Here is a 19,895-nt window from a genome sequence, read left to right as displayed (position 1 = left end):
TATATATATATATATATATATATATATATACTGTGTGTATACTGTATATATAGCCTCCTTCTATATAGAAGTGAAAACACGGAAAGCCGGAAAGTGTTAAACTATATTGCCTAGCCCTGATTTATAAAATCAGTCACACAAACGTTGCATTGTGTATGTGACCATTGAAATCTTTGAGTATTTCTTCCATCAAAACAAGGTAAGAACTCTTCTATTTTACTGTTTTAATCTTTGCTGATGCTCCATTTTCTGATGGGCGCTCACAATGCCCTGCTCGTTTCAGCGTGATGTTTGCTTCCATTTAGACTGAAGAAGAAAAGGAAGCGGTCGACCTCGTTCTCTACATCTTCAGATACGTCCTCAACTACAAGCGACGACTCGCCTCCATCGAGTCGCAAAAAAACGAAGAAACGGAAACACAAGCGCCGGCGCTCATCTCACGGCAGTAAGAAACACAAGCGGAGAGCGTCGTCTTGTAGCGATAAAACGGCGGAAGCTGACACAGAGTGGTTTCCCGCTCCTGCTAACACCTCCGCTTCCTACATCGACCAGAAACATACCATAAGCAAACTCATCAGCGAAGGAGAACAGTCTTGGGGCAAAAGCCGACACGAAGACGGCAGAGGTAAGTTAGATGATGCTATCGACAGAAGCCTGGAGAACGTCACGTATGGAGCCCAGCCTGAAGCGTCTAGACTGGGACGTCCTGGTGTGAACGGCCAAGTTACAGATCGACACAGGACTCCGAGCACGTCTGAGCATGCCAGAAACCGGAGGGATTCTTCCTCCTCAACCCAGTCCGAATACTCCCACAGATCTGAGCGACACACTAAGGAATTTTCCTCGCGAGGCAGAAAACGTAGCGAGTCGGAGCGAGGCGGGAATGAGAAGATGGATAGAGCGGAGAGAAATAGTCGTGATCAAGATAATGGCTGGAAGTCTTCAGGTGTAACCCTAAAAAAAGATGTCCCTTCCAACTTGCTTGACATTTTCAGTCAAGTCTCTGAATTTGAGAAGGAAAAAACGCTGAAAAAGTAAAAGAGCTGTCAAGAGTAACACTAGTGGTGCTTTCATTACTAGAACTAGCAGGTTTAACCCTCACGTACAGCGATTGAAATATATGATAGTTAATGATAGGTTGATCAGAACTGTTTAGTTTCATAATTTGAGGTTAGATTTGTTTGTGGAGGGGAAAGGGGGGGGGGAGCAAAGCCAAAATTTGTGAGTTGAATGATGCCTCAGTATTATAATTTGCATTCAGTATAATGTCAGTGTTCAAATAAATGAGTGTAATGGTCATGGTTTGCTCTGTCTGTTGAAACACTGTATATTAAAGGTATAAATGGTTTCCTACGGGATGCAAAGTGGTCTTCCAGCAGGGTTCCAGAAAGCCAAATCATCAACTATAAGCCACATTCAAGTTTTAGGACTTAACACACTAAAATGTAAAGCAGACTTGGAGAAATATGCTCTGGTCAAGCTTAACAACCTAAGGTTCAGTTTAATGCTCTTTGTTGAATTATTAAAATTTGAAAATACAATATGATTGAAAAAAAAAAGTCTGTGTGTGTGTGTGTGTGTTTGTTTGTTTCCAAAAGCACTGAGATCGGAAATGGATAAAATCTGTAAAGTGATGACCAATTTAAACAATATTCAATAGATATGTTTGGTTTCGTAAAAACATTGAAATAATTTAAGATAGACAGTTTAAAGAAAGTACTATGAATATTCATATATTTGATATATTTATTTGATTATTGTTTTAGTTTGATATTACCACTGTACATATGAAATATTAATTGAAAATAATTCCAAATTCAGTGTGCAGTCCATCAGAGGGCAGTATAACACTGGGCTTCCTCTGTAATGGACTTTTGATGTCCTTTTGCCTCATAATATTATAATAATTCAGCCTTCCAATAACTGAAACACAGTCAAGATGCAACACATGCAGGTCATTTTCAGTGAAGCGAGAAACAATGAAAGAAAAAGATTATTTATAAAGTTTGATTTTATTAATTGGCTTACAGGACAGTTACTGCTTAATTGTAGAACAGGGGTCTTGACTGTTCAATACCAAGGACCCCAGAAAATATGATAATCCCCTTGTAAGGAACTTCCTTTTTAAAATATATTGTAGATATAATGAAGACATGCTGTTTGCAACTTAAAGAATTTGGCTTTAATATTTTAATATTAAATATAATAATATTGGTTACTTTAAAAGAATACAGATAAGTGTGAACTGAATTATGTTTTGGGCACGTACTTTCATGATGACTGCAATTAAATGAAAATATATTCGTTTAAATGTATATTAAATGCAGCTAGCAACACTAGTAACTGATTCCATGTAATCTGGATTAACTAATCCAAAAATAAAATACTTGTAATTAGATTATATTACATTTTTAAATGTTATATATATATATATAAGACTAGTTACTTTTTTTATTGATTACATATTATTCACACAAGTCTTTGTCTTTGAAAGGCTTTTGTCTTTCAAACACATTAAAGTGCACAAATTCACATTATTTCTTATTTGCATGTAAAGCAGGGATTTCCAACCTTTTTTGTCAGCCGAACTTCTTTCACCTAATATATTTACTTGAAGTACTGAGATTTTAAGGGAATAATAAGATAATAACACATTTGCATGTTCACGGTTCTCTAATGTTGGTTAATGGTCACATGACATGCAGATAAACAAAATATTTCATCTTTTCTAGTAAGTGTTTTGTTTTGATTGTTATTTTAAAATTATTTAGTTTCATTTTACATTATGATTTAATTAATTGTTAGCTTTTCATTAAACTCACAAACCCCCTGCAGTTCCTTCACGAGCCCCAGTTTGGGAAACCGTTATATTTAATGCACTTCATGTTGTTAATAACAACAAATTGAATATATTTTTTATTCTCATTGTATTTTTATATCAATATGGTACAAGATTATCCCGTTCAAATCAATGTGATTAACGAGTTTGGTCAAAAGTAATCTAAAAGTAGTCTGATTACATTACCTAAAATAGTTACTCACTACAATTTTTATCACGTAATCTGGAATCAGTAACAGACTACAATTAGTTAGTAATCTACCCAGCTCTGGCAGTTAGCTGGACTTTAGAGTGCTTTTTACCCACTTTAGTACATCTTTGTATGTAATTGTATAATTTTGTTGTCTTTGAAATATGATTAAAGTGTATAGCTGAATGTACTGACAATCAAACATAAGTTTGTAGGACCACTCTAATTATTATTTTTTTCAATTATACACAATATATAATGAATACAAGCACATATATACCTATACAGCAGAAGATGTGTGGCACTAAAGGTCCACTAGTCCTTGAGTAAGTCGTAATAATGGCTGTGGGCTTAGGACAGACATGACTGCGTTCGATGAAATGACAGATTTTCCATCCAGGAATTACCCATCATCCCTCTGTGCCACTCCATGATGGAAAACTGGACGGGCCCTTTCCGAGGAGAAATTTGGTTTGTATGAAGCTATTCTCTGAAGGGATAATCAGACTGAGGAACATGCTGACTATGAAGAGGCTTTCAATTCAAGCTGAAACAGGAAAAATACATCTTCTGGTTGAATTAAAGGAAGTACCTAGTATTGAGTTCTTGGTGCATGACTTCATGTTCGAAAGGAAAATGAACATAAAGTCTTACTTAGCCTTAAGTTTTTGAATAATTAGAAGTAACAGCCCCTTTAAACTTCTTGGACAAAGGAATAGGCCTACATTAGATATAAATAGCAAGAAATAATAATTTTAATCTTCCAGCTGAGAACCAAATCTCATATGGCCCATCCGTCCCTTGTGGGTTTGTATTTTTGTTTCATTCAATAATCAATAATTTTCATAAGAAAATGTGGCTGACCTGATATTTCATATTCTAAAGGTGCGATCACATGTACGCGAAATTTTGAGGCAAAAAACTGTCCAAATTCTATTGTCAATCAATAGTGTAGCGATGAATGAAGAAGTCAGTTTCAGACCAAAGAAACGGGTTGCTATTGGTCGAGCCCGAATTCGCGTGACCAACTTTAACATGAGCGAGGGAAAGTTTTTCGCCCAGTCGCACGGATGAATGGAATTCAATTCGCCCGCGAAATTTCGCACAGCAACGGTAACTGTCACCGCACCTTAAAAGACCACACAAACTGTTTAGGCTATTTACAGAAATGTTCTGGGTTCAATACAAGGTAAGCGTAATGTATCGGTGATGCAAAGACTGCAAAATGGAGTAAAACACACTTACAGTAATGTAGGCCTAAATGTAAGCCTATGAGGCGAGGCATTGCGGCGGGATATAAATGTTAAAATACAAAACGTAAACATGATCTTACCATGAAACTAGTTAATTCTGTAATTACAACCGCATCTCAAACGATTGTATTTAATAGAATTATATGGTGGAAGTGACGGTGGTGGAAAGTTTTGGTGGTCATTTTGGAAAATAAATGGCCAGTTTTGTCTTCATAAAGATAATGTTGCTAGCATTTCGTATATCCAAAATACACGCAATTGCATAATATTTTCATATATTCTTAAAAAATTGGACAAAATTATACCTTTATAATTTTGACACCTTTTTTTTATATATCTTATTGATACCTTTATTTCTGTTCACAGATTGTGACAGAAGAACCGACCAAAACAGTTACCTCCGTGTATTCCCCTCCGTTTGTTTTCTCGTTTTTCACTCAAGTGTCTTTTTTTTTCTGTTGTTCCCTGATGTTTGCCCTTCTTCGCCCCGAATACCTCCTCCTCCTTACTCCGCAAAGCCATATTAGAAACCATCCATCATACCTTCCAACTGCGTAGCAAAGGCCTAGTAACCACTGTGGACACCATAGCAACTGCATGGCAAAGCACTAAAACACCCTGAAAGCAATAACAACCTCTTGGCAAAGCCCTAGCAACCATCTACTAATGCCCTAGAAACCACTAAAAACACCATAACAACCACTTATCAACACTCTAGCAACCACTTAGCAATGCTAGAACAACCACCTCTCACAGTTTAGCAACTGCATAGCAACAACCTAGCAACCACACAAAACATCTCAGTAACCTTTTAGCAACACAAGAGGAGTCACCCATCATACCTTCCACTCTGAACACCATAACAACCATCTACTAATGCTCTTGCAACCACTAAGAATATCATAAAAACTACTTATCAACATCCTAGCAACCATTTAGCAATGTCACAACAACTACCCAATCACATCAAGCAACGGCATAGCAAAGCCCTAGAAAAATACCATAACAACCACTTAGCAACACCTTAGCAGCCACATAAAATACTTTATTAATAACTTAGCAATGATAGACAATCCACACATTATACCTTCCACCCTGAACACCATAGCAACCATCTAGTATTGCCCTTGTAACTACTAAGAACTCTGTAACAACCACACATAGGTACGCATCTAACCTCCTAACTATGCAGCGGATTCGTTCTGAATGAATCTCTTCCCAAATTGTCCCTCCCTAACATTTTCGTCTCGTTTTTATTCATTGACGAAAATGTCAATAGATTTACGTCATAGTTTTTGTCATTCAAAAAGAGTTTTAGTTCGTTATCGTCTCGTTGTTGTCGGTGAAAAAAAATGTTGTTGACGAAAATTATGACGAAAATTATTCGGCAACGAAATTAACACTGCTATCAACTAATATCTAATATATACTGATGCCCTAGCAACCACTTATTAACACGGGAGAAACCACCCACACACCTTATCAACATAGCAAAGCCTAACAATCACTCAGAACACCATAACAACTTAGCAACACCCTAGCAACCACACAGAACACCTTAATAACTACTCAACAACACTTGAGCATAGCAAAGGCCTAGCAACCACCTTATAACAACCACTTATTAACATTAGAACAAAGACCCGCACACCTTAGCAACTGCATAGCCTTGACTAACAACCACCCTGAACACCATAACAATTTAGTAACACCCTAGCAACCACAAATAACCTCTTAGTAACCACTCAGCAATGCTTGAGCATAGCAAAAGCCAAGCAACCACCCAGAACACCATAGCAACCATCTACTGATGCCCTAGCAACCCCCTATCAATGCTAGAAAAAAACACTCACACACCTTATCAACCGCATAGCAAAGCCTAACACCCACCCGGAACACCATAACAACTTAGAAAACACCTTAGCAACCATGCAGAACAACTTAGTAACCACTCAGCAATGTTTGAGCATAGCAAAGTCCTAACAACCACTCTGAACTCCATAGAAACCATCTACTGATGCCCTAGCAACCACTAAGAACTCTATAACAACCACTTATTAACACTACAACAACCACCCACACACCTTAGTAACCGCATAGAAACCACACAGAACCCATTTGTAACCGCTCAACAACACTTAATCATAGCAAACGCTTAGCGTCTCATAAGTGAGTGGGAATTTACCGAACGTGGCACTTGCGGGAGTTAACACTGTATGCAATACCCGCAACCTCACACCAAATTTCAGGCCGTGTAGATAGGCAAGCGTAAATCATTTAGTAAGCAGAAATCCGAAATTTACCTTAACATATTAAGTTAGAGGAAGATGCGACTGAATTGATGCTTGAAGAATGCACTTCCAGTAGCCATGATAAACAGTTGACGGTTAAAGTTTTCTATGCACAATTTGATTTGACGAAAGTCACGAGACCTATTACTATCACTAATCACGTTGATGGATAAAAATAAAATTATAATAAGCATGTAAGGACCACAAACGGAGGAAAATAGCGGAGTAAAAGTACCGATACATCACTTAAAATGTACTCAAGTAAAAGTAAAAGTACACAATTTTTAAACTACTAAAAAAAGTACAATTACTGATAAAAACTACGTAATTACTGTAACGTGAGTATTTGTAATTCGTTACTTCACACCCCTGGCAACCACCTTATAACATCCACTTATTAACATTAGAACAATGACCCACACACCTTATCAACTACATAGCAAAGCCTATCAACCACCCTGAACACAATAACAACTTAGCAACACCCTAGCAACCCCACAGAACCGCTTAGTAACCACTCAGCAATGCTTGAGCATAGCAAAAGCCAAGCAACCACCCTGAACACCATAGCAATCATCTACTGATTCCCTAGCAACCCCTTATCAATGCTCGAAAAACCACTCACACACCTTGTGAACCGCATAGCAAAGCCTAACAACCACCCGGAACACCATAACAACTTAGAAAACACCCTAGCAACCACGCAGAACACTTTAGAAACAACTCAGCAATGCTTTAGCATAGCAAAGGCCTAGCAACTACCCTGAATACCATAACAACCATCTACTGATATCCTAGCAACCACTAAGAACTCTATAACAACCACTTATCAATGCTAGAACAGCCACCCACACACCTTATGGTGCTTTTCCACTGCATGGTACGGCTCGGTACGGTTCACTTTTGGGGGGTTTTCCACTGGGTACAGTACCTGGTACCTGGTACTTTTTTTAGTACCACCTCGGTTGAGGTTCCAAGCGAACCGGAATCGCCACTACCTGCGTCAGTGAACTTGCGACACAAACACAACAGAACCGCTAGATTTAAATCAGCACAGCCAGCGAAGGATCGAACGCAACTGTTTTGAACGAGCGCACCTTTTTTAACAACCAAAAAAATTGCTGTTTCGTGGTCTGTTGCGGAAGAACAGACGTTCCTCTCGTTGATAGCAGAGGAGCGGATCCAGCGAGAGCTTGATGGGGCGACGTGGAATGAAAAAGTTTTTCAGGAGTCGCAGCAGTAGAGCCGGCGCAACAACAACGACATGTGAATAATCCCGCCCATTCTAAAGCGGTACTGAACTGCAGTGGAAACGCAAACCGAGCCGTGCCGTGCCGTACTGAGCCGTGCCGAGCCGAGTCGTACCACACAGTGGAAAAGCACCATTAGAAACCACATAGCAAAGCCTAACAACCACCCGGAAAACCCTAACAACTTAGCAACACCCTAGCAACCACACAGAGCACCTTAGTAACTACTCAGCAACTGTTGAGCATAGCAAAGTCCTAGCAACCACCCTGAACACCATAACAACCACTTAGCAACACCCTAGAAATCACGCAGAACACCTTAGTCATCACTCAACAACACTTGAGCATAACAACAGTCTAGCAACCACTCGGAACACCATACAAACTTAGCAACACCCTAGCAACCACACAGAACACCTTAGTAACCACTCAGCAATGCCTGAGCATAGCAAAGGCCTAGCAACCACTCTGAACACCATAGCAACAATCTACTAATGCCCTAGCAACCACCCACAACACCTTATCAACTAATATCAGTGCCCTAGCAACCACCAAGTGCATCATAACAAGCACGTATCATAACTAAATAGAAACTTGCAGACTGATGAAGACTCCCCATAAAAATGGCACTCAGAAATCGTTCTTTTTAAACATGCGGCAGCATCAGGTCACGCAGTCTGGCTGGAAACATCAATTCACAACCTCTAAATCTTCCCTCCTCATTTTCCGTGTGTAATAATTCAATACGGGACGAAACAGTCACTTGTAGCAGGTTACTTGGAAATTTCATTATTAAAAACTCTCTGTATTATCGAAATTATACATTTGGAGCCGTTATAGTGCGGGGTTGACAAAAATGAGGGGAAAGATGAGGACAGTCTCATCTCATTAAAAGAGATGAAATAGTGGAATTAGCTTCAATCTAATTACAAGCCACACTATCTAATGTAAAAACATGCCTGTTTTTTTTTACTCTCGTTCATTTGGACTAGTAATTAGTTTTGGCCTATAAAATGCCACCCTTTAATCATCCAAAGGCAGATGTGATTTGCAGTGCAATTTAATCTTGCTTTAATGAAGAACTAATGGATGCATTGCAAATTACTTTTTTTCCTATACAGGAGGGAAAAAATCTATTTCCTGCTTTTGAAAAGATCAAGAGTATCTTTGATAATAGCCAGAGAGGGCCGGAGAGCTCCACTGCATCGAGCCAACAAGCTCTTTTACTCGACTCACCATTCAATAGAAAGGAGGCCACAATTAGCAACAAAGCAGCGAAAATGCATCCGTACGGCAGAATCGCTCGCCGCGGCTCAACCCCTCGGCTCTCGAAGCCTTGTTAGCGGCAGGGCTAAAGTGTCACGGAGGAACAAAGGGCCGTGATAAATTACCCTTCTCCAAAAAAAAGATGTACGGCTAATTTTCAATTATAGCTAAAAAAGCATCACAGATTGAAGAGAAATTGGACATGCGCGGGGCGCGAACTAATAGATACGCTCGCTCCTGTGTCAGCCTCTTCAGTTTTGTCTGATTATGAGAAAATAATTATAATTTTTCATTCAGGAAGCTACGTGCACTACATGGGTCTAGCTCAAAACACTGATGTTTACAAACTGCGTGGCACCGTACCAGAGTGTTACAGAATGGAAATCTGAGAAAATATCAATTGAGTTTATTTAATAATAAGACATTTTTTTATTTGTATTAAACAGTCTGCAACTTTCTGACAGAAATAGTTGAAACAGCTCAGATTTACATTTTAGTCTGGGACTAGGCTTAAGCCTTGTCTGTGAAACTGGGGGTTAGTGTTTTTTTAGCACACTTAAGTACATTAAGTGCACTCAAATGAAACGTGTTACTTTAAAGTACACTTTAAATCATTGTTTTAATTACATTTTGTGGTGCTACTTATTTTGATGTGCTAACTAACACACGTGAAGTACTTGATTATAATTTTAAATCTAGTGTTATTTGATATTACATTTAAAGTTAATATATTTTAAATGTACTAAATTGCAACTTCATCATTACAGTGTGTAATTACAAATATATTTAAATGCATGATGTACAACTTTGATAGAAATTACATTGCAGTATATAAAAAATTACATACAGTATATAAAAAAATATTTTTACCATAAATGCCTGTCAGTACATTCAGCAGTACACTTTTTTATCCATATTTCCAAGACAATATAACCAATATGACCGAGACTATAGAAATAATTATAAATAATTATATACAAAGATATACTCATTTCCTACTTAAGTGAGCAAAAAAAAAGAACTCTAAAGTTGCATTTAATATAAATTGAAACTATATTACATTTTATTTAATTGCAATAATCATATATAGTAAGAATAGTATTACTTTAAGGCCTCATTTGTTAATGTATTAACATTAACAGTAAGAAATATCTTTTTACAACATTTACTAATTTTCGTTGATGTTAGTTAGCAAAAATGTTCATGTTCACTGTGCATTACTATTATTAATATTAACAGATACAACGTTTGATCTTAAAAAATGTAGTAAATGTTGAAATTAACATGATCTAAGATTTATGAATGCGTATTCATTCTTAGTTCATGATGTAGTTAACGAATGTTAATAAATCAAACCTGCTGGTAAAGTGTTATCATTTCTGTCAAGTGTACTTCTTTTTCACATGGAAAGACTATTAGATAAAGTAATATGTAGCAAATGTATGACTTTTGTTAGCATCCGAGACAGTAAGCATTCTGGCTCAAATATTAAAGATGGATTTCATCATATAAACGCATTAAAAACATTGAAACTAAGGAAGGGGCTTGTCCAAATGAGCCCTCGAGTATCTCGGTGTGTACGCGTGTTTCCTAAAAATGAGAGAAGACGAAATTCTAATAGAAGTTGGGCTTAACTCCAGAAACAGCCCGCCTGTATATCTGATTACTGGGGGCCAGTAATTTCTTTTTTAAATAAGGGAAAAATTGGATAGAATGAATGAAATTTCCCTGTCGTAGTGCAATGATGGTACCTCTGGAGATTATGTATTTTTATAATCATTCATCAGCGGTGAGAGTGCTCGGGCTTAGCATAATGGAATTCGTAAACTGGTTTAAGTCTGAACACGGGCTATACTATCAGTCAGACCATATAAACGCTTATATGGCAGACATTTACAGCGGCACACACTGTAGGTTATTTTGCCTGCAGATTTGACACATGTGGGGTGAGAGTGATTGCGGGAACCCCTGCCCCAAATATTTATTCCCAGAAAAACATGAGGCGCTCATGATGAATAACATTTGCTGAAGAAATGTGCCTGAGCTTTGGGCACCCAAACATGTTAATGCATGTAAATGCTTAATGCATATCAAATATGAATATAAATCTATAGTGGATGAATGAGTGTTGTGTAAATAAAATATGTGGCTAACTGTAGTTTAATGTGAATTTGCCTATTCAAGTGTTTGAACAGACTACATTTTAGTAATATTTATCAATAATATATTGTATGTGTGTGTGTAATAACTATGATTTATATATATTTTTTATATATATAATACATATTTAAATAGAATTTCTAATAAATATATAGTATATAAAACAAACATTAATATAAATGTAGGTAGACTACATATTATTAAACAACTAATGTAGTATTATATTAAGAGGCCATTGTTTTGCTTGAAAATGTTGGATTCTTTTTATCAAATATTAATGGCTGAAATCAGTGTATGAGAATATCTAAATAAAATTATTGATATTTCACCACTAGATGTCAGTATCAGATTTGCCCCATTTTTCCAACTTCTGGCACTTCATTTGTGATCTCATTCTGTTAGTGAAAGACAGTTATTTTATTTATTTATTTATTTTTTTGTTTAAACAAACAAGTCAACATGAATTTCTGAAATTTTGAATACACTGTTTGCAATTTTCATTGCTTTTTATGGTGAATTTGTCATAGCATGGTTTTGTTCCAGCCACAATTTAAAATACATCAATTAAAGAAATAATAAAGCAAAGTAAAAAGTAGAAAGAAGGGATAGTGTTTATAATTTTGATGTAATAAAGTGCCATTCAAAGTTATATTTAATAACTTTAAATGTGTCATATTCAGAAAACTGAATATTTGGTTGAAGAATTCTCTTTATTATATAATTTGATCATTAAAATGTCAATATTAAGAACATTTTAAGCGGTTATGTAAATATGTAATGTATGACGTCAATGTGTGAAAAGGTGTGTATAATAGAGGATTAATTAGTAATTAGTAAAATTCACATGCATGATAGTAAAAGTAATGATACAGTTATGGGAATATATTTAAAGTAGCCCATGAGAAAAATAATTGGCTAAAAGTAATAAATGATATTAAATGTACCAAGTATCAAAGGTACAAGTGAATGACATCAATAACGGCGCAGCTGATTATACAGTAGCCATGGCAACATGGATGATTGACGGATGCTGGAGTCTATGTTAGGATATCCAGAATATCTCTCCAACTGATTCAGTAAGCGAATAAAATATGGTAGCATGCCTCTGCCTCATTTTATATGTAAAGTCCAGAGCGACGCATGTTTTCCCAGTGTGCATTGCAGCTGCTGGATTTATTATTATGGGTGCTTGATAAGGAAAGCAACACTATTACTACTGCAGATAGCTGAGGTTAGTGATCTGAACAAATGCCTGACCATAAGTGTTAAACTCCAATATGTCACATGAATGCAACCACATAACAATGAACTAAAAACACTGAGAACACCTTAACAACTGTTTAGCAATGCCATGGCAACCACCCAGAACACCACTGGAAACACTAAACAATGCACTAAAACACGAGAACACCTTGGCAACTTCTTTGCAATTGTTTCATTGTTATACTGTCAGTAATTTGTCTTTTTATGCATGCGCCACATATAAACTTTGTTTATAAGTGCAATATGTTTGAAGAAAAGTGAGTGTTAATTTAGCCGTTTCAGGTTAAATTATTTTTCAAGTGTTATCAGATATTTTCTAGTCACTGATTAACATACATGTCTTAAAACTGTAGATTATATTCTGTAGGTGACACGCTATCTGCTAAATATTACAAATATGAACAGTTTCTTAGGTTCAATGGAAATTACTAACTTTTTCATAATGTATAATGTTTAAGCTGTTAAAAAAATAATTATATCCAAAACACAGGTTAAAGTTTAAGTGTATTTTTTTTCCGGATTCCCCATAACTCTGTTGTCTTTGATTCAGATTTGCGATTCACAAAACAAATCAAATGAAGCTGTTTGAACCAATTTCAAAATGTAGTGAAAGTAAAAGTAAAAGTCAACAGAACCATTTATATATATATATATATAAAAAACTGTTCAAGTATACATTTGTTTACTTTACTATACAGCATCTCAGGCTAAAGTACTGTATGTAGTATGAAGGAGTTCCTCAGGGTTCACTGCTGAGCCCTGTAGAGTTCTAGAACTTTACCCAGCATCCTCTTCGCGCTCAACATGGAGGAACTGACGGTGGAGGTCCGTGGCTCCAATGGAGCTTATTATAAGGTAAATACTTTATTTTACTCCATTCTCTTTTACTGTACACACGCATTCGTATCTTAAGACAGCGAGGATGATAAAACTTTGAAGAAAATATTGGAAATCGAGCTACATCGTGTACTTTCGACGCATATAAATAGTACTCGACTCAGTGGCTGTTAGCCGTTAGCCGGTTAGCAGCTGTGCGAGGATAATATTTAAATAAGAAAAACATTACTTCAGAATAATGCTAACGTTTATTTAACCTCGACTTCAAATACAAAAGTGTTTTGCATTAGGAGAAACTGAGTTTCAAGGTTAGAATAACTGACTTTTGGTTTCAGTTTGTTTATCTGCTAAGTGTTATTGAGTATTATTCAGTCAGGCGCTCGGTTATGTCGTCTTTCAACGATTTATATGAACAGAATCACAATGAATGCTTAGATAAAAGATAACACTACGTAAACACTCATATAAAATCAGTAATTTGACTTTGTTCTTAATCTCAAACATGCTCTCGGTCATATTCGTTGGTTTTACTATCATTATAGTGAAGCACATAATAGCCTATTAACCATTCAGAACCATTTATAATGAAAATAAGCTGTTTAGTTGAAGTGAGATATGTGGGTTCGTTCCTCAGGGTTCACTGCTGAGCCCTGTAGAGTTCTAGAACTTTACCCAGCATCCTCTTCGCGCTCAACATGGAGGAACTGACGGTGGAGGTCCGTGGCTCCAATGGAGCTTATTATAAGGTAAATACTTTATTTTACTCCATTCTCTTTTACTGTACACACGCATTCGTATCTTAAGACAGCGAGGATGATAAAACTTTGAAGAAAATATTGGAAATCGAGCTACATCGTGTACTTTCGACGCATATAAATAGTACTCGACTCAGTGGCTGTTAGCCGTTAGCCGGTTAGCAGCTGTGCGAGGATAATATTTAAATAAGAAAAACATTACTTCAGAATAATGCTAACGTTTATTTAACCTCGACTTCAAATACAAAAGTGTTTTGCATTAGGAGAAACTGAGTTTCAAGGTTAGAATAACTGACTTTTGGTTTCAGTTTGTTTATCTGCTAAGTGTTATTGAGTATTATTCAGTCAGGCGCTCGGTTATGTCGTCTTTCAACGATTTATATGAACAGAATCACAATGAATGCTTAGATAAAAGATAACACTACGTAAACACTAATATAAAATCAGTAATTTGACTTTGTTCTTAATCTCAAACATGCTCTCGGTCATATTCGTTGGTTTTACTATCATTATATAGTGAAGCACATAATAGCCTATTAACCATTCAGAACCATTTATAATGAAAATAAGCTGTTTAGTTGAAGTGAGATTGATATGTGGGTTCATTTCAGCTAAGAAGACTCCAGGAAGCCCATATTCATAATTTAAGGTGTGGTCAGAAATGATCAGATCATATGCAGCTCAGTCCAGATTTTGATTCTCTAAAGAAACTTCCAAGCAATGCGTCTGTAGTTTGGTTTTGTGTAGTAATTGCTGTATACACCATACACGAGTCTATAGCTTTCTACCTAGAGTATATATTAATAAACACAAGTGCCAGTTGGAGAGTATAATTGAAGTTATTATTCCGTCTCCATCTCATCCTTCAGTTATTCAGCGCTGGTCATTTTGCTCAGGCTTATCTCAATGCATGTCAGCTGTTCACTTTCCATCTGCAGCTGTCATTCAGCGCAGCAGATATTTTAACACCGGTCTATTTTGAGATGAGGTTTTAGAGATACCAACTTACATTTTGGAGTCAGTTGCCATTGAGAGGCAGTGCTTTCATTTTTATATTATACATTTATATATAAGTTTTCTATATAAATGAATTAATTTCACTTAATTTTTAATTCAACTTAAATTCTGTTAGCTGCCAAGGCAACATTTATTTTTTTATTTTTGTGAAAGAATAAAGTAATAAGCCCCGTGAAGCCGTGGTTTACAGTGAATTTATAACAGCTAAGGGGGATTTAGGCACTCCGCTTTACGTCGTAACAACGCCCCTTAGCTGTTATAAATTCACTGTAAACCACGGCTTCACAGGGCTTATTGCTTTTATAAAACGGTTATTCCATATACGTAGTACGGTTTCACAGAATAAAACAGAGCAAATAAAGTGTAATGATATTAATAAAAACAGTATTCTTCCGCCAAACAATGTAGTTCCTCAGAAACAGTTGTGGTTGCAACAAAGTGGTTGCCGAGCAACATTTGTACATTTCCTACCGTAAATATATCAAAACTTAATGTTTGATTAGTAATATGCATTGCCAAGAACTTCATTTGGACAACTTTAAAGACGATTTTCTCAATATTTAGATTTTTTTTGCACCCTCAGATTCCAGATTTTCAAATAGTTGTATCTCGGCCAAATATTGTCCGATCCTAACAAACCATACATCAATGGAAAGCGTATTTATTCATGATGTATACATCTCAATATCACAAAATTGACCCTTATGACTGGTTTTGTGGTCCAGGGTCATATATGGTATTTTATATAATATCTAAACAAAAAGTCTTGTATTATCCCAACTCAGTTTTTGCCATGAAGATAGCCTTAGATGCTGACATGGCATTAAAAATAAATAATAAACAACTACTAATACTACTATTAATATCTAAACAAAATAGAAGCACCAAATTTGTATTTGGTGTTTTTTGTTTTTTTGCGTCTTTTTATCTCATACCTTTTTGGATTATATATTTTTTATTATTATTCAAATGTTATTATTTTTATTAAAGTCTTGAATTGGTTATTTTCCAGTTTTCTAGTTTTAAAAATATAAAAATAATCGAAAATATTAAATAATATAAATATTTAAAAAACAAATTCTTTGAATTTGTAAATAAATTTGTAAATGTTTGAATTAGCTTTTATTTTTATTTTTATATTTCCAGTTTCTGTTTAGGTTTAATTTATTTGTAGTGGAGTTTAAGGTTTTATTTGTTTCCAGTTATTTTCAAGTTTTCCTAAAAAGAAAGTTAATAAAATATTTTAAAAATATAATATTTCTTATAATATTTTGTGACATTTTTGTAAGATTTCCTACTTGCGTCCATGTAAAAATAGCTGTCAGAGCCATCCTTTCCTGATCCTCTCCCATTGTTTCCTGGCGCCTCCCATACTGTGTAATAATGGCAGAAAGGCTAAAAATAGAACTTAAAATCACAAAAAAGACTGTATTGCAGTAATGAGGATCACCACCGTATATTAATGACAATTTGGGTGTGAAATGTGCTTAATTATCTTTTGTAAAAATATACTATTTCTTTTTGTGAAAACTTTTTTCCCCATTAAATTTTGGTGCAAATCGTAACATATGTATAATTGCAAGAGTGTTGATTAAAACCATGAACTGGTTTCTTCTTCGCTCGTGTTAGATGTGAGAATGAACAAGCCCACAAGGACTTCAAAAAGGCGGTCGGAGCCATTCGGATTGTTTACAGCCCAGAGCAAAGTGAACTGGTTGTGTTGGTGAGTCCCAGTTAACCTCGGCACTTCTGAAAGGAGGTTTAAACAGGACAAAAGCTTAACCAACATTATGTTCCCCAAACACCACTAGTCCATGAGCGAAGCCACCGGCAAGCGCGTCTCACTGCTGAGTGACATGCATTTACGCAGCATCCGCACCAAACTCCTGCTCATGTCCCGGAACGAGGAGGCCACCAAACATCTCGAGGTAAATGGCAACTGCCACAATAATAATAACCATGCAGTGTGCAACTCAAAGTATTAAACCAGGGTTGAAAATGAACTCTGACTTACAATTTCAAGCGTGCAAATCTTGGTGTGCATGTAGAGTACGAAGCAGTTGGCCTCGGCGTTTCAAGAGGAGTTCACTGTGAGAGAGGACCTCATGGGTCTCGCCATCGGGAGCCACGGCAGTAACATTCAGCAAGCCAGAAAGCTGCCGGGAGTGACCGCCATCGAGCTGGACGAGGAGACGCGAACCTTCAGGGTTTACGGAGAGGTGCGTCAGCTTTCTGTGCACACCGTCATTACATTATACAGGTGCTTTGTAATGGATACGATGTGTTCTTAAACCTTACATTACAGACTGCTGAGGCGGTACAGAAAGCAAGGATTTATCTCGAGTTTCTGGAAGATTCAGTGCAGATTCCTCGCAATCTTGTTGGTATGCATTCTTTTTATTTTATCTTATTTTAGTTTTTGTTTTGAAACAAATTGTATAAAGCTTGAAGTTAATGTAAAATAATTTAGAGTGCACAAGTCTTATTTTAGAATTATTTATATACTATGTAGTATTTATTAATGCTTTTAATTAGTTTCATTTTCATATTTTCACTTTTTGCTTTAATTCTAGTTTAAGTTTGACCAATTTTATGTATGCTTTTTTTTTGGCATTAATTTATTTTTATTTTTCAGGTTTAGTCATTTTAATATTTCAACAAACTTTTTCAGGTAGTTGCCAATGCAAAATTTCTAATATATTTTTTAAAGTTTTTAATATGATATTTATATTTTATTTTATTATACTTTATTTCTATGACAGATTTTTTTTGTTTTTGTTTTTGTTTCATTTAAGAGTCACAACATTTTAGTGCAACATGAAATTGTTCGCAACAAGAGAACTATTTATGTGATTTTGTATTTTATTTTATTTATTTTTTATTTTTTGGGAGGGGGGTAATTTTAGTAATTAGTAATTCAACAAACTTATTTTGGTTTACGTTTTCTCATTTAAGTTTAATTTAAAGTTTACATTTCTAAAATAAGTTTAGTTTAATTTCTAAACAGGAGTTCACTCGCAAAACGTAACATTTTATAATATGAGGTGGGAATGCGATCATTTTGCAAGAGAGTGTAAATGATTTGTGAGGGAAGTTTCTCAAGGTACACCGAATAGTTTTGTGAGAGAACACAAAAGCATTGAAATAGGGTCCGTTTAAATATGTTGACTTTAACTGGCAAAATTATGTTAACAAATCATTTCTCTTTGTAGGGAAGGTTATTGGAAAAAATGGCAAGGTTATCCAGGAGATTGTGGATAAATCTGGTGTAGTGAGAGTGCGCATCGAAGGCGACAACGACAACAAACTCCCGCGACAGGAAGTAAGACACCTGAGAGTAGCACAGAGGAGAAGCCAGATCAATATAAACACATACAATAATGCATTTTTATTCTTAGGGAATGGTGCCATTTACGTTTGTTGGTACGAAGGAGAGTATCAGCAATGTACAGGTCCTACTGGAGTACCATATTGCTTATCTAAACGTGAGTATTTACAGTACAGCCGCAGCGATGAAGGGCCGCCGATGTGTTGGAGAAACTAGAGCGCTTGTTTGTGTTGCGCAGGAGGTGGAACAGCTGCGACTGGAGCGGCTGCAGATTGATGAGCAGCTGCGGCAGATCGGGATGGGCTACAGGCCCGTCCCAAACCGACCCGCCGATAAGGACAAGAGGTCCGCCACTGAAGAGAGCAGCACCCATATCAACCGCTCCTACTCCGGCAGGGGCCGCGGCCGCCGGGGGCCCGCATACACGTCTGGCTACGGTAGGGCTTCCGTTTCCGGGTGAACCTCTCTAAATCACTCGAAAACACGTCCAGGTCATACTTCACCACATATGTGACCCTGGAGCACAAAAACAGTGTTAAGTCGCTGGGGTATATTTGTAGCAATAGCCAACAATACATTGTATGGGTCAAAATTATAGATTTTTCTTTTATGCCAAAAATCATTAGGATATTAAGTAAAGATCATGTTCCATGAAGATATTTTGTAAATGTCCTACCGTAAATATATCAAAACGTAATTTTTGATTAGTAATATGCATTGCTAAGAACTTCATTTGAACAACTTTAAAGATGATTTTCTCAATATTTAGATTTTTTTACACCCTCAGATTCCAGATTTTCAAATAGTTGTATCTCGGCCAAATATTGTCCGATCCTAACAAACCATACATCAATGGCAAGCTTATTTATTCAGCTTTCAGATGATGTATAAATCTCAGTTTCACAAAATTGACCCTTATGAATGGTTTTGTGGTCCAGGGTCACATATTTGGAGGAAATTGTATTTTGCATGAATTAAATGAAACTTATTTTGCAGGCACTAACTCCGAGCACTCGTACGCCTCGGAGACCGACTCTGAGCACAAGGAGGAGCTGAGTGACTGGTCCATGGCAGGAGAGGAGCCCGAGCACAGCCCCAGACAGCAGAGGGACAGCAGGAGGAGAGCGGGAGAGCGCCGGGGCCGCGGCAGAGGGCTGTCCAGCTCCATTAGCTCAGGTATACTGGCCCCCTTCTGCCCTTCAGCAGCAACACACTTTATTCACCAGATTTTAGGGCTTCATGAAATCGGTTTTATTTTGTCCTCCGTTAATTTTTTTTTCTGGACTCCATTTTAATGGTTTAAATAAATCAGAAACCATGTCTAATCAAATAAATTCATTCAGCTTTAACATTTAATAATTTACTGATGTTTTAACAATATAAATTGAAATGCTAAATGAAATTTAATTTTTTGAGAAATTACCTGTTTTATTTATTTATGCATAT

The 19,895-nt window shown here is 36.3% G+C and overlaps 2 protein-coding genes across 2 annotated transcripts in view; both read left to right on the top strand.

The window, feature by feature from the left end:
- The window catches only part of LOC107727072 (tetratricopeptide repeat protein 14-like), a 12,015-nt gene extending 10,491 nt beyond the window's left edge, over window positions 1-1,524 (top strand). The window contains exon 12 of the mRNA XM_016536836.1: window positions 306-1,524. Within this exon, the coding sequence (XP_016392322.1) occupies window positions 306-1,038 (733 nt within the window). The 3' untranslated portion in view covers window positions 1,039-1,524. The remainder of the gene's footprint in view (window positions 1-305) is intronic.
- An 11,792-nt stretch (window positions 1,525-13,316) lies between these two features.
- LOC107727068 (fragile X mental retardation syndrome-related protein 1-like) overlaps window positions 13,317-19,895 on the top strand; it is a 13,139-nt gene continuing 6,560 nt past the window's right edge. The window contains exons 1-11 of the mRNA XM_016536832.1: window positions 13,317-13,367; window positions 14,006-14,095; window positions 14,974-15,092; window positions 16,751-16,844; window positions 16,933-17,049; window positions 17,170-17,340; window positions 17,427-17,505; window positions 18,334-18,443; window positions 18,520-18,606; window positions 18,688-18,886; window positions 19,446-19,625. Of these exons, the coding sequence (XP_016392318.1) occupies window positions 13,317-13,367; window positions 14,006-14,095; window positions 14,974-15,092; window positions 16,751-16,844; window positions 16,933-17,049; window positions 17,170-17,340; window positions 17,427-17,505; window positions 18,334-18,443; window positions 18,520-18,606; window positions 18,688-18,886; window positions 19,446-19,625 (1,297 nt within the window). The remainder of the gene's footprint in view (window positions 13,368-14,005; window positions 14,096-14,973; window positions 15,093-16,750; window positions 16,845-16,932; window positions 17,050-17,169; window positions 17,341-17,426; window positions 17,506-18,333; window positions 18,444-18,519; window positions 18,607-18,687; window positions 18,887-19,445; window positions 19,626-19,895) is intronic.

This window comes from Sinocyclocheilus rhinocerous, unplaced genomic scaffold (assembly GCF_001515625.1).
Source record: "Sinocyclocheilus rhinocerous isolate Xijiao unplaced genomic scaffold, SAMN03320098_v1.1 scaffold1960, whole genome shotgun sequence".
NCBI lineage: Eukaryota > Metazoa > Chordata > Actinopteri > Cypriniformes > Cyprinidae > Sinocyclocheilus > Sinocyclocheilus rhinocerous.
This window is presented reverse-complemented; position numbering and strand designations above follow the sequence as displayed.